Source organism: Nuphar pumila, chromosome 13, assembly GCF_984573655.1.
Source record: "Nuphar pumila chromosome 13, dmNupPumi1.hap1.1, whole genome shotgun sequence".
NCBI classification, from domain to species: domain Eukaryota; kingdom Viridiplantae; phylum Streptophyta; class Magnoliopsida; order Nymphaeales; family Nymphaeaceae; genus Nuphar; species Nuphar pumila.
Genome location: NC_143261.1, coordinates 77,320,371 through 77,334,523, shown reverse-complemented (window position 1 = coordinate 77,334,523; position 14,153 = coordinate 77,320,371). Strand labels below are relative to the sequence as shown.

The 14,153-nt window shown below is 38.1% G+C and overlaps 1 protein-coding gene across 2 annotated transcripts in view; it reads left to right on the top strand.

The window, feature by feature from the left end:
* The window catches only part of LOC149818803 (uncharacterized), a 30,712-nt gene extending 17,115 nt beyond the window's left edge, over positions 1 to 13,597 (top strand). The window contains exon 2 of one of the 2 annotated variants that reach the window (XM_089985491.1): positions 12,881 to 13,597. In XM_089985491.1, the coding sequence (XP_089841617.1) occupies positions 12,881 to 13,408 (528 nt within the window). In that variant the 3' untranslated portion in view covers positions 13,409 to 13,597. Of the gene's footprint in view, positions 1 to 12,874 lie in introns of both variants that reach the window. The other variant, XM_089985490.1, reaches the window with a different exon arrangement.
* The last annotated feature ends 556 nt before the right edge of the window (positions 13,598 to 14,153 follow it).

The window sequence follows — 14,153 nt, the reverse complement described above, 5'->3', positions numbered from 1 at the left end:
CAATAAAAATCAACATATATTACACATACATTCCAATTAATATGGCCCATAATATTAATAGGTTGGTGGTATATTGACTGGCACAAGAATTTGAAATACGAGCTTTCTGCAAAAAGGAATATTACACATGCATGTCTTGTTGGTTATTTTATTGGACTAGAGATGCCATTAAAAGGAATATATACGTAGTGTCTTGATATTAGTTTTGGACTTCTTCCCTTAAGTCGATTACCACAAAATCAATCAAATTTCTTTATGCCTAGCATGTATTGAACTAGAAATAATACAAACACAAAGAACACGCTATCTCAAGGAAAACCGGGGTACAATAATAGATTCAACCTTTTATTGCAAGATAGCCAACATTTGAAACCCACTAAAACAAAAAATAAAATCAACCGAGCAATGCAAAGATGGCAAAAAGATAACATGGTTAATACCCAACAACCAGAGAATCAACCGAGGAAAAAAACACGTTAAACCCCCATCAAACCCCAACCCCATAACAACAACCACTCACCAATTCAACCACAAAAAAAAATACAAAAGTTACAAAAATATTCTTAAATCATAAAGAGAAAAAGAAAGAACATAGAGAGAGAGAGACAAACAAAGAGAGAGAGACGAGAGAGTGTACCTGTCGACAGAGAGAGACGAGAGAGTCTTCTTCTTCTTCTTCCTTCCGACAAAGAGAGATAGAGAGAGAGGGAGAGACGGGGGAGAGACAAGGAGTGGGAGAGCAAGAGACGAGAGACGGAAGAGACAGAGAGAGTAGGAAGAGGGAGAGTCGAGAGAAACAGAAAGAGAAAAAGAGGGTGGGGCAGGGGGGAGACCCTAATTAGGGTCGGGACTCCCTCTCTTTGTCCCCAAATTTGGGTCAAATGGGGGCTTTGACCCTCATTTGACTCGATAACAAAAAGGGGCGTGCCTCGCCTTGAGGCGTACGCCTCAGGCATTTTATGCCTTTTGATTTCTCCTCAAGGCACAAGGGTCATTGCCTTGGGGCGAGGCGTGCCTTTTGCGCCTTGAGGCTTGTTTTGAATAACGTTGGTGACACTGAAATGGAGACCCCAGTAAGAATAAGATCATATCAAGACTAACATTTTGTTTCATACTCGAAGTGTCATGTTGAATTCAAGGAATATGAAAAGTATCTACATGGAGTTATTGATGGTTTTCATGGGGAGCGTGAGAAATGTGATTCCTTTTAGTGATCCCATAGTTGGTTTGTAATTATTACGGAAGTTTTTGTTAAAATGTAAACAACACATATATAATAATATTATTATTATTATAATATTATTATAATAATATTATTATTATATATTTTTGTATTTATACTTTTCAATTTTTTTGTAATTTTTCTTTTTGTTTTTGGTATCTAGTTCTATTAGAACTAGATACATCTAGTTTGGTCAAGTTTCAGTTGAAACTTGACCAACTTTCTAGATGTTCGAACTAGTCCAACGACTAGAATTCTATCTGTTGGAAGTTCCAACAGTTAGAAAGGGAGAGCTCCTTATGAGCTCTCCTTAATACTCTTGTATAAATAGGGGTGCATCCCCTTGTGTAAATCATTCCTCTAAATGCTTTTTAAGCATTTTGCTCTCATAAATAAAGTGTTATTTATTTTTATGCTTTTCCATTTATACCCTTTTATGGGTCTTGTCTAAAGTATCTTTTAGATACTTCCTTTTGAGTAGATTCAAGTGTATTCGTGGAGCTTACCATTTCATTACATGGTATCAAAGCTACGAAACTCTTAGATCTTGAAAAACTTCTACCTCGATTTCCATGCCTCTTGTGTAAAGGTGTGTTATTACCTTGTTCTTATAAAAAGTGTTTCGTCACTTGCAAAAGAGTGTTTCATCACTTGCCAAAAGAGTGTTTTATCACTCTTCTATCGACTACAAGAGGATCCATTTGGAGAAAAGGACTTGAGCAACAACATTGTATTGTATCCCTTTCTTCATTTTTCTCTATTTTTCTTTTTTTTTCTTCTTCTCCTTTCTATCTTCTTCACACCCTTGTAAATGATGGATGACCATGATAAACCCATGAAGTTGAATGATACTAATTATGTGATGTGGGCTTCAATTATGAAGCACCACATATGGGGAAAAGTCTTATGGGGAATAGTGGATGGTTCCGATTCGGAACCTAAACTATCTCTCACCAAAAAGAGGGGGATAAGGAAGTCCCTCTAACGGAAGAGGAGAAGACTAAGGCTCTAGCCTCTTATGAAAAGAAATGGAAAGAGTGGAGGATGGAGCATACAAAGATAATGTCATGGTTTATTAATAGCATAGACATTAAAAAATGTTCTAGCCTTGCTAAATTTGAACATGCCGATAAGGCATGGGAATACCTTAAAAATATGTATTCCCTTAAAGCTATGTCACATGGGTGCGGGTGCGGGGATTCGGCACTTCCAAAAAACCTGGGTGCGGGGGTGCGACAGGGGCAAAAATGTAAAAAATATATATATATATATCTATATATAAGGGGGTCCGGGGGTTCCCCCGACGCGGGTTTTTTCAAATTTCATTTTATATACAGTTGCACGATAGCGCACCAGGTCATGTAGATCCGAGTATAACCCCAATATGATGTTATTTGAAATCCATGTCTAAGAATAATATGTCAGATTTGGATAAGAGATCTAAACAAATCCAATCCATTTGCAGCCCTAGCATTGGATGCTGGTTTGTGAGATTTTATTTCACAAGTTTATTAGTCTTCATAGGCCACGTCGATCTGTAACAAGTTCATGCTTAAGAGCAGATCTTGGTTACTGTGGCTTCTATCTTGTCAGGAGAAGAGTTCGTCAGGAGAACAGTGAATGCTAATAGCCAGCAAGGCTACCACCATCATATTATCATTTATTATGGAGAGAGAAAATCCTTTACGAAAAAGAAGGATTAGCAAGGCTACCACCATCATTATCATTTATTATGGAGAGAGAGCAAGGCTACCACCATCATTATCATTTATTATGGAGAGAGAAAATCCTTTACTAAAAAGAAGGATTTTGAAAAGGCAGGAGCAGCAACAACTGTCAGTAGCTGTCAGCAGATTTTTTTTAAAAAAAAATTCCGCAGCCCATTTCATAGGGCAATTTTTTTTTTTAAAAAAAAATCCAAAAAAAATGGACCTAAATGATCCGGGGTGCGGTCAACGCACCCAGGATCGAGTTGACTGCACCCGGTGCCGCACCCGCTTCCGCGTCGAGTCACGTTGACGCGGGTGCGACACCCTGCTAGCCGAATCCCTATGACATAGCCTTAAAGATATTGCCCAATAGTGCAATCTTCAAGAAAAAGTTCAGACATCAACTCAAAATGACAAAACTATTCATGAATATTATAATGAGTTGTCCGAACTTTGGGAAGAGTTGGCTATTCTAGAGCCAAAATGACATTGCGCTGAAGATATCGAGCTTCGTCAAAAACAACTCAATATGGAACACTTTTATCAATTTGTGAATTGATTAAGGCCAGAATTTGAATCCACCAAATCGGCTCTACTTCATCGTGGTAAAATTCCTACTATTGTGGATACTATTGAAGAACTAACTATGGAGGAAAATCGCCTTAGAAAGAGTACTCCAAAAGTTGATGATGATTCAGTTCTAGTTGTGTCTAGACCAGAGAATCATACTCGCACTTATAGACTACCTCATTTTGGGAGACAGTGGTGAGTTTGACAAAAGAAAAGTTATTTGTTACCACTGTCATGAACCGGGGCACTATAGGCCTCAATGTCCGAAGCTTAAAAGGAGAGACGAAAAGAGGGTAGCATCTATTGAAACCGAGTCAAAAGATCAAGATGCACCTGTTTCCATGTTTCAACTGATGGAGATTCTTCAACCTCTTCTCAAAGGAGTATCCTCTTCGACTGAAGCCTCAACTGGAGTGGCAGTTGCATCTATATCCGGTCCAGGTAACTTCCCTTGGCTCTTAGATTCTGGTGCTTCATTTCATATGACCCCAAATGCTAAATGTTTATCCGAATGTCTTAAAAATAACTCAAGTATATCAAAAGTCTTTACCGCAGATGGAACATCTCTTGAAATAAAAGAAACAGGATGTTTGAAAGTTTTTAAAAATCCAAAACTTTTTGTATTCCAAAAGTTAGATATATCCCAAAATTAAATTTGAACCTTTTATCTGTTTCACAAATTTCTGATTATGGATGTAATATATCTTTCTCTTCTGATGGTTGCTGGATACATGATCGCCAGTCAGGGAAGCTGATTGGGGAAGGCCATAGAGAAGGAGGACTATATTACATGGACTTTTTGGAACTACCAAAAAATGTATTTTGTTTAAATGTTCAGAAATTAGAAACAGAATTATGGCACAACTTGGCCATCCTCATATGTCAAAAATCCAATACTTCCCAAGTTTGGGAAAATTTTGTAAATATGAAAAAGTTGCTTGTAAAGACTGCATTCTTGGTAAAATGAAAAGATTACCTTTTTCTAGTAGAACCTTTGTCTCTACAAAACCTCTTGAGTTAATACATTTGGACGTTTGGGGACCTGCACCAGTTATCTCTAAAGGTGGTTATGTATATTATGTCATTTTTGTTGATGACTTTTCTAGACACACTTGGATTTATTTTCTTAAACATAAATCCGAAGTTTTTGCTCACTTTCAAATATTTCATAAAATAGTCACAAACAAATTTCAAAGTAATATTTCCATTTTTCGCACCGATTCAGGGGGAGAATTTATGTCTGGAGAATTTAAAAACTATCTTAATCTATATGGCATTACTCATCAACGATCATGCCCACACACCCCTCAACAAAATGGTCTTACGGAACGCAAGCATCGCCACATTATAGAAACCACTCGGACTTTACTAATTGCAAGTCAAGTTCCAAAAGGTTTTTGGGCTGAAGCTGCTCTAACTGCCACCTATCTCATCAATAGAATGCCATCTTCATTAAAAAATATATCTTCAATTGAAAAACTTTATGATTTAGCTCAAGACTACTCTAGATTAAGAGTTTTTTGTTGCAAATGTTTTGTATTTACAAACAAAAATGATAAATTCTCCCCTCGTGCAATCCCATGTGCCTTTTTAGGATATGCTGAAAATAAAAAAGGCTCCAGGTGCTATGATCTTCAAAATAACAAATTATATGTATTAAGAAATGTGTCTTTTCTAAAAAAAGAAAGTTCTTATGAAAGTGAAAAATCCAAAGATATTACTGAATATTTCTTTTTAATCGATTTAACTTCAAAATTCAATGAAGAGGATTTTGAATATAACTTTGACAATGATCAAAGTCCTATTATTTTTTAAAATGATAGCGAAGACCAAACCAGTAGGGATGTTGGTCTGCAATATTCAAGACGAAGAGTTGGAGAACAACACCCACCATGTGCATTAGAAAGGTTTTTTGAAGTTCTCCCTCGTAGGACTTCTAGAATTTCTCGACCTCTCGAAAAATGTCTCTTACGAATCTTTTTCACCCTCGTATAGGGCAGCCCTTGCATTAATCCAATCCTATGTTGAACCTTCCTCCTATTTTGAACCAAAAAACCATGAAGAATGGGTTGAAGCTATGAAAATAGAATTGGATGCATTAGAGAAGGCCAACACTTGGTCCATTCAAGACCTTCCTCTCAGAAAGAAACCTATAGGCTGAAGATGGGTCTATAAAGTCAAAACCAAAAGTGATGGGACTCTAGAAAGATATAAAGCATGACTCATAGCCAAAGGTTATGCTCAAGAGTATGACATTGACTACAAAGAAACCTTTGCCCCTGTGGCCTGTATGACCACTCTTAGAACTTTAATTGCTTTGGCTTCTATAAAAAAATGGCATATTTCAAATGGATGTCAAAAACGCTTAGTTAAATGGGAGTCTTGTTGAAAAAGTCTACATGGAAGCTTCGCCTGGTATTAGTATTCCTAAGGGTAAAACACTTCGTCTTGAGAAGGCCCTTTATGGCCTCAAACAGGCACCAAAAGCCTGGTATGACAGATTTAGTCATGTTATGATTGACATTGGATTTCATTCTTGTTTGACTGACACTGCCTTGTTTATTAAGCAATCTGATGCAGGTATCACCATCCTTCTTCTTTATGTGGATGATATGATCATCACTGAAGACGACAAACAGGGAGTTACCAATATCAAAACTCTTCTTAAAACTCATTTTGAAATGTCTGATTTATGATTATTGAGATACTTTTTAGGAATAGAAGTTGCTTTTTCCCCTTGTGGGTATTTGATATCTCAATCTAAATTTGATTTTGATATTGTTTTCAGGTTTGACATTCCAGATGATAAGAAGGTGGACACTCTAGAAGTGGTCAATGTTAAAATGAAAATTGATGATGGAGAGTGTCTTGATGTTCCCACTCCGTTCAGACAACTTGTTGGAGCACTTTCCTATCTCTCCATCACTCGGCCAGACATAGCACATGTTGTACACACAGCTAGCCAGTTTCAACATGCTCTCACTTATCTTCACATGGGAGCAGTTTTACGTATTATTAGATATTTAAAGAGTTTTCTCTCACGAGGACTCTTCTTGTCTGCATCGTCATCATTAGATTTAATTGCTTATACTGATACTGATTAGAGAGGTGATCCTAATAATAAGCACTCAACCACTGGTTTTTGTGTATTTTTAGGTGAATCTCTAATATCATGGAGGTGTAAGAAGCAACAAAAGGTTTCTCTTTCCTCCACTGAAGCTGAATATAGAGTCATGACAACTACCACAATGAAAGTTGTTTGGCTCAAGCGACTGCTCGCTGATATGGGAGTTGAAGCAACACAGGATTCACGAATGTGTTGTGACAACAAGAGTGCAATCTACATCGCAAGCAACCGGACTTTCCATGAACGCACCAAACACATTGAGATGGATTGTCATTATATCAGAAAGGAGTAATTGCATGGAACCATTGATCTGCCATATGTGACGTCAGAATACCAATTAGCAGACTTCTTCACCAAGCCTCTCGCGGCTCCCATATTTCACTTCCTCTTAGACAAACTTTCGCTCAGTGTACCGTAAGTTTGAGGGTGAGTGTTAAAATGTAAACAACACATATATAATAATATTATTATTATATATTTTTGTATTTATACTTTTTAATTTTTTTTTAATTTTTCTTTTTGTTTTTGGTATCTAGTTATATTACAACTAGATACATCTAGTTTGGTCAAGTTCCAGTTGGAACTTGACCAACTTTCTAACTGTTGGAACTAGTCCAACGGCTAGAATTCTAGCTGTTGGAAGTTCCAACAGCTAGAAAGGGAGAGCTCCTTATGAGCTCTCCTTAATACTCTTGTATAAATAGGGGTGCATCCCCTTGTGTAAATCATTCCTCTAAATGCTTTTTAAGCATTTTGCTCTCATAAATAAAGTGTTATTTATTTTTATGCTTTTCCATTTATACCCTTTTATGGGTCTTGTCTAAAGTATCTTTTAGATACTTCCTTTTGAGTAGATTCAAGTGCGTTCGTGGAGCCTACTATTTCATTACAATTTCAACATGTGTCCTTTACAAGTTAGCAATGTTGTTAAATCGAAGGACTTCACCTAGTTTGAGTATTTGCATTTAAAAGTATCCCCAAGCGTTTTAACAAATTTGCTATGGTAGTTTAGGAGATGTCACTGGATAAAATTTGTGGGTGTTTTACTAGTGTGTTGGTCTTTATTTATGATGATTTGATTGAGTTAGCATGTTCTATTAAGAATGTTGATTATAAATATGAAGGGCCCTAGTATAATAAGGAGGTGAGAGTATCAAGTATCATTCTCCAAAACAAAATAGTGTGGGCATGTTGCACCTTCAGTCCTATTTGTCATACATAGAAGTGAAGGGTCCTAGAATAATTGGAGGTGAGGATATCAAGTATCATTTGCAGCAACTGAATATTGTGGGCATGTTGCACCATCAATCCTATTTGCCAGACAAGGAACCATATGTACTTGTATGTTCTCTCTATTTGTTTGCTTATTATTCCCAAAATGTTCCTGGCACGTAAGAGTTTAGCGCTTTAACCATTCAGCCATAAGCAGCAGAGGTTATGTTGTTGAACACTGGGGTCCTATGTCACATGGGTGCGGGCGCGGGTGCGGGTGCGGGGATTCGGCACTTCCAAAAAACCCGGGTGCGGGGGTGCGGCAGAGGCAAAAATGTAAAATATATATATATATATATATATATATATATATATATATATATATATATATATATATATATATATATATAAAGGGGGTCGGGGGTTCCCTTTCTGCTGACAACTGCTGTCAGCAGCTGACAGACAGCTCTGTCAGCAGATTTTTTTTTAAAAAAAAATTCGCAGCCTTGACAGACAGCTGCTGTCAGCAGAATTTAAAAAAAAAAAAATTGCAGCCCATTTCAGCCCTGACAGAGTCTGTCAGCTGCTGTCAGCACAAATTTTTTTTTAAAAAAATTCGCAGCCCATGGACCTAAATGATCCTGGGTGCGGTCAACGCACCCAGGACCGGGTTGACTGCACCCGGTGCCGCACCTGCATCCGCACCCGCGTCGAGTCGCGTCGACGCGGGTGCGGCACCCTGCTAGCCGAATCCCTGTGACATAGCTGGGGTCATACCACTCATCTGTTTAAACGAGGTTCTCCATCGAGCTATAGACCTTGTGATAGATATCTTGTCATATAGATCATTTATTGTCAAGATAGATATTACATGATCTAACATGATGGTTGAGTCATTGGTTCAAATCCAATAGTAGGTAGAATTTATTATGTACGAAGTCAATGAATGGTATCTAATAAGTTTTTCTACCCCCTTTTCTTTTATTGATTTTGAAGGCACATTAGCATGTCGTACTCCTGTTCGAATTGGAGTTGGAAACTAAATTTCTCCTCAAGAGCGATTCAGGTGTGATCCAATGTAGATCCAACTTTCTGATCACTTGTGGGATTTGGGCGGTCCTAATGGGGTGGGTTGGGGGTGCGCCAAGGCTCCTCTCTTTTCGAGAATCCATACATTACTTATCAGTGTATGGACAATTATCTCTCGAGCACAAGTTTATGTTCAGCCTTAATGGGGAAAAATGGAGCACCTAACTACGCATCTTCACAAACCAAGAACAATAGAATCACCTCAAAATGAAAGGTGTGATGGAGGGATCATCCCTTGTTACACCTCTTCTTTTGTCTTTCATACATCCTCTTGTGTACTACACTTTTGACTAGTGTCTTCTATCTCCTTTGACGATGACTCCTCTCTTTTTGATCCTTGTCAATGTATGGACAATTATCTCTCAAGCATAGGTTTAGGCTCTCTCTCAATAGAGAAAATAGAGCACCTAACAATGCATCTTCATAGGCCAAGAACTATGAGATCACCCCATAATGAAAGGGGTGATGGTTCATGCTTTTCCTGGAGCTTTGGAGTAAGTAGAAATTGTCTGACTGTTTGGAGAATACACTGCAAGCGCGGAACATGGTAAGTCTGTGTCAGGGAAACGTAGGAGGGAGCCCGGACAGAGTAAAAGCTAGGGGAGGCTAGGTCATTTGACGGAAATGGAAGGTTCCGAGCAGCTCATTTATTCTTGGCATGTTTGGAAAGAGGTATCCAGTCAATAGATCAATGAATAGTGTAAGTCAACGTTACAATAGGCAACACTGCCTAGACACGAATTAGCTTTCATTAAGGTACTCGCAAAGCAGCATTACGGGTGCCAAAGCACTCACTAGAAAGTCGTTCTTGAATAATTTTTACAACAAATTACTGATGTGGCCTAGAAATATTAGACGTTTCCAAAAATTGTCATGAAATTAGGATAGATCCTCACAATGCCAAAACTATTTCCTGAATAGACAAATTTTAATTTGTTATTTTTTTACTGTTTTAGCTTTTTGTCTAAAAAATAAGCGACTTCACATAACAAATTTAAAAAGGTTAAAACCCTCTTTTGACAACACATTTCCCTTGTTTACACCTCCCCTTTTGTCTTTCACACATCCTCTTGTGTCGTACACTTTCGACTAGTGTCTTCTTATCTTCTTCAATCAGGACTCAAAAATGCAAGGCTCTTAGTGGCTCATTCATTTTTGTCTTGCTTGGAAAAAGAGATATCCAACCAATAGATCAATGAATAGTGCGAGTCAAAGGTACAATAGACAGTGCTGCCTACATGGAAATTAGCTTCCATTAAAGCACACTTAAGTCTTAAACTGACATTAGAAATGCCAAAGCACTTGCCAGAAAGTCATTCATGAATAATGTTTACAGCAAATGACAGACTTGTGTCTTCTATCTCCTTCGACCATGCTTCCTCTCTTTTTTGAGAATCCATATATTCCTTATTAGTGTATTCGGCCTTAATAGGGAAAATGGCTTACCTAACAATGCATCTTCACAGACCAAGGACTACTAGATCATCCCAAAATGAAAGGGGTGACAGATGAATCATACCATTCAAAAAAAAAAAATTCATGCTTTCCCTTGAGGTCTGGAGAAAGCAGCTATTGGCAAATGCCATTTGGCAAAAATGTTGTAGGCACAAAGCGTGGTAGACTTGCATTGAGGAAGCATAGGGGGGAGCTCGGATTATGCAAGAGCCAGGGGAAGCCGGGTCATTTGATGGAAATGGAAGGTCCTCAATGACTCATTCATTCTTTGCTTGCTGGGAAAAAGAGAATGAATAGTGTGAGTCAATGGTATGATAGCCTGCGCTACCTACACACGAATTAGCTTCTGTTAAAGCACTCACAACGCGGCATTAGTAGTGCCAAGGCACTAGCCAAGAAATCGGTTTTGAATAATTTTTGCAAAAAATGACCAATGTGGCCTACAAATATTAGATGTTTCAAAAAAATTCATGAAATTTGGCGAGATCCTCATAGTGCAAAAACTATTGCCTGCATAGACCAAAAATTAATTTGTTATTTGTTTTTACCGTTTTACCTTTTTGCCTAAAAAATAAGTGATTTTAGATAACAAATTTAAAATGGTTCAAACCCTCTTTTGACAACACTCTTCCCTTATTACACCTCTTTCGTCTTTCACAAATCCTCGTGTCCTACACTTTCGACTAGTGTCTTCTATTTCCTTTGATCGCTGCTCCTCTCTTTTCTTGAATCCATACATTCCTTATCAGTGCATGAACTATATCTCGACCTTAGGTTTAGGTTAGGCCTCAATAAGGAAAATGGAGCACCTAACTACACATCTTCGTATACCAATAACTATGAGATCACCGCAGAATGAAAAGGGCGACAAAGGGATCGTACCATTAATTTCTTTTTTTTCATGCTTTTCCTGGAGGTCTGGAGAAAGTAGCGATTGGCAAAAGACAGTTTGGCAAAAATGCTGCAGACATGAAGCGTGGTAAGCCTTTGTCTATGAAGCATAGGGGAGAGCCTGGACAGTGTACGAGCCAGTAGAGGTTCATGAATAATTTTTGCAGCAAATGACCAATGTGGCCTAGAAATATTAGACGTTTCCAAAAATTGTCATGAAATTAGGATAGATCCTCATAGTGCCGAAACTATTTCCTGCATGGACAAAATTTTAATTTGTTATTTTTTTACCATTTTACCTTTTCACCTAAAAAATAAGCGAGTTCAGATAACAAGTTTAAAAAGGTTGAAACCCTCTTTTGGCAACACTTCCCTTGTTACACCTCTTTCGTCCTTCACGCATCCTCTTGTGTCCTGTACTTTTGACTAGCGTCTTCTATTTGCTTCGACCACCACTCCTTTTTTTTCGAGAATCCATACATTTCTTATCAATGTATGGACAACTATCTATTGAGCACATGTTTAGGTTCAGCCTCAATAGGGAAAATGGAACACCTAACAACGCATATTCAACCCAGTGAAAAAAATTGGTTGCTGTGGGATATGGAGGCCCTTTCCCACTCGCCTATGGCTGGCTAACTGCCTTCTTGATTTCCAAGCAGCAGCCCTATCCAGTTAGCCAAAGAGGGGAAGACCGGAAGTGGCTAAGGGATGGACTCTTATTCGCCAAAGGCAGTAGGCTAGTTGTCCCTATATGGGACAAACCTAAAAAGGATTCTTTTAAGGGAGTGCCATGACACGCGATGGATAGGGCACCCAGGACAACACAGCCACATGCACATTATAAGACAGTTAATCTTAAAAGAACAAAGGATTCATAAGCACCGAACCTTGTATAGGTGTCTCATGTTAAAATACTGTGTACATATTCATTGATATACGTGTATTTATAAATATACATATATCAGGGGTATTCTGGTCATTTCATATAATGTATTTTAGTACAGTCCATTAGGGATTGAAAAGTCTTTTTCTTTTATTTCTTTTTTGTTATTTTTAATTGTTAAAGTCAATACGACTGTTGGGAGGTCAGTCCAACTAGTCGTTGGACTGCCTCCCTTTATGAAATGTGAGGCTCTATAAATAGAGCGTCACCTCCCCTTGTATGGGTATGCTATACAAAAGCATTTGATGAGTATTAATACAAAATCTTTTTTTGTTATGCTCTTTTGAGCTTTATGCTTTTGTGATCATGTAGGTTTCATATTTTTGTATCTCTTTTATGAGATTGTTATGGGTCCATTAGAGACCATATTATATTTGTGCACTTGTGTAGCCTTTTGTTGGCATTGTATTTGTGCACTCTTGTTTCATTACATCTCAAACCATGTGAACTGTATTTCATTTACGTACTTAATATATTATGTGCATCATGCAATGAAAACCTTCTTTTCTTTGAAGTTGAAATCTGTAATTCTTATCTAATTGATGATTTTTGTATTATTGGGCTGCTTTTGCATCTTCATGTTATGTAGATTTACATTTTTCCCCGTCCATTCTTGCTATTTTACAATTGGACACTCATGATTTTGTTCACAGGTACAGTCTCAAAGTGTTGTTGACCCTACTGCTGCCAATGCTGCTGCAGCAACAGCAGCTTGGAACCAGACATATGCTGCTTTTAGCAGTGGCCTGCCAAAGAAACTGATAAAGAAGAAGAATAAGGTTGTTCAGTCTGCATATTGTGCCATCTGCAAAATTGATTGCAACAGCAAAGATGTACTCAACAAGCACAAGGCTGGCAAGAAGCACTTGAAGAACATCAAGAAGCTTGAAGAAGTGGCAAAGAACTCTAGGAAAGAGCTGGCACAGAGTACTGCTGCGAATACCAAGAAAACTGTGACAGCCACAATTGAGAAACCAAATGCTAGGGCAGCTCCAAAGGAGGATTTGGAGACAAAGCGTCGGAAGGTCTTGGAGGGTGGTGCGGCAGCTGCAGAAATGCGGGTGTGCACATTGTGTGACACTGTTTGCAACAGTAAGACTGTTTACGACTTCCATGTTGCTGGGAAAAAACATGCTGCCCAGTTGAAAAAGATGGCGGAAGCACATGCTGTTTCTGGTGTTGCTTAAAATTTGCAGGAGTGTAATGCTTTTTGGGGGTTGCAGATTCACTTGAAGTTCCCATGTAGCATTTTCTATTCCCTCTTTTTTCCCTTCTTTTCGTTAGCATGTGGATTCTTGTAATTCATGTTTAACTATACATGGATCCTATGTTTGTAGTTGGGGACTAGTGCAATACAAATGTTAAATTATGTTTCAGGAATCTCTCTCTCTCTCTCTCAGCCACCACCCACCAAGCACATAATGAAAAGTGCATGGATCTCCCAGTTATGTTGTGAAGAAATTCCATTCCCCCCCACCCCCTCCCTTTCCTTTTGATGTTTGTTTCGTTTTGGTAGTCATACAGGTTCCTGTGGTTCATTGGTAATATAAACTGGAATTTAATGCCTCTGATTTTGATGAATGGAGATATGTTTCTCAGTATTATTTTTGCTTGTAGGTTGGATGGGACCAAACTCCACCATGCCCCATTCCATTGTAATGAAACTTGGAAAAGAGGTGCACATGCACAAATCTACTATGGTAAAATTCACATAAACCACTAAGGGCTAGAACAAGTACTCAAGAGCACACACAAGCCACTAAATATAAAAAATATAATTTTATTAATCACAATAATGGTGGGAGAGATCCCACTTAAATAAGCATGGGCTAGACCAACTAGCCGTTAGGCTAGTCTAACGGCTAGTTGGGCTAGTCCCAACAGCTGGAAATGGGACAAAATATAAAAAATAGAAAATAAGAACAAAAAAAA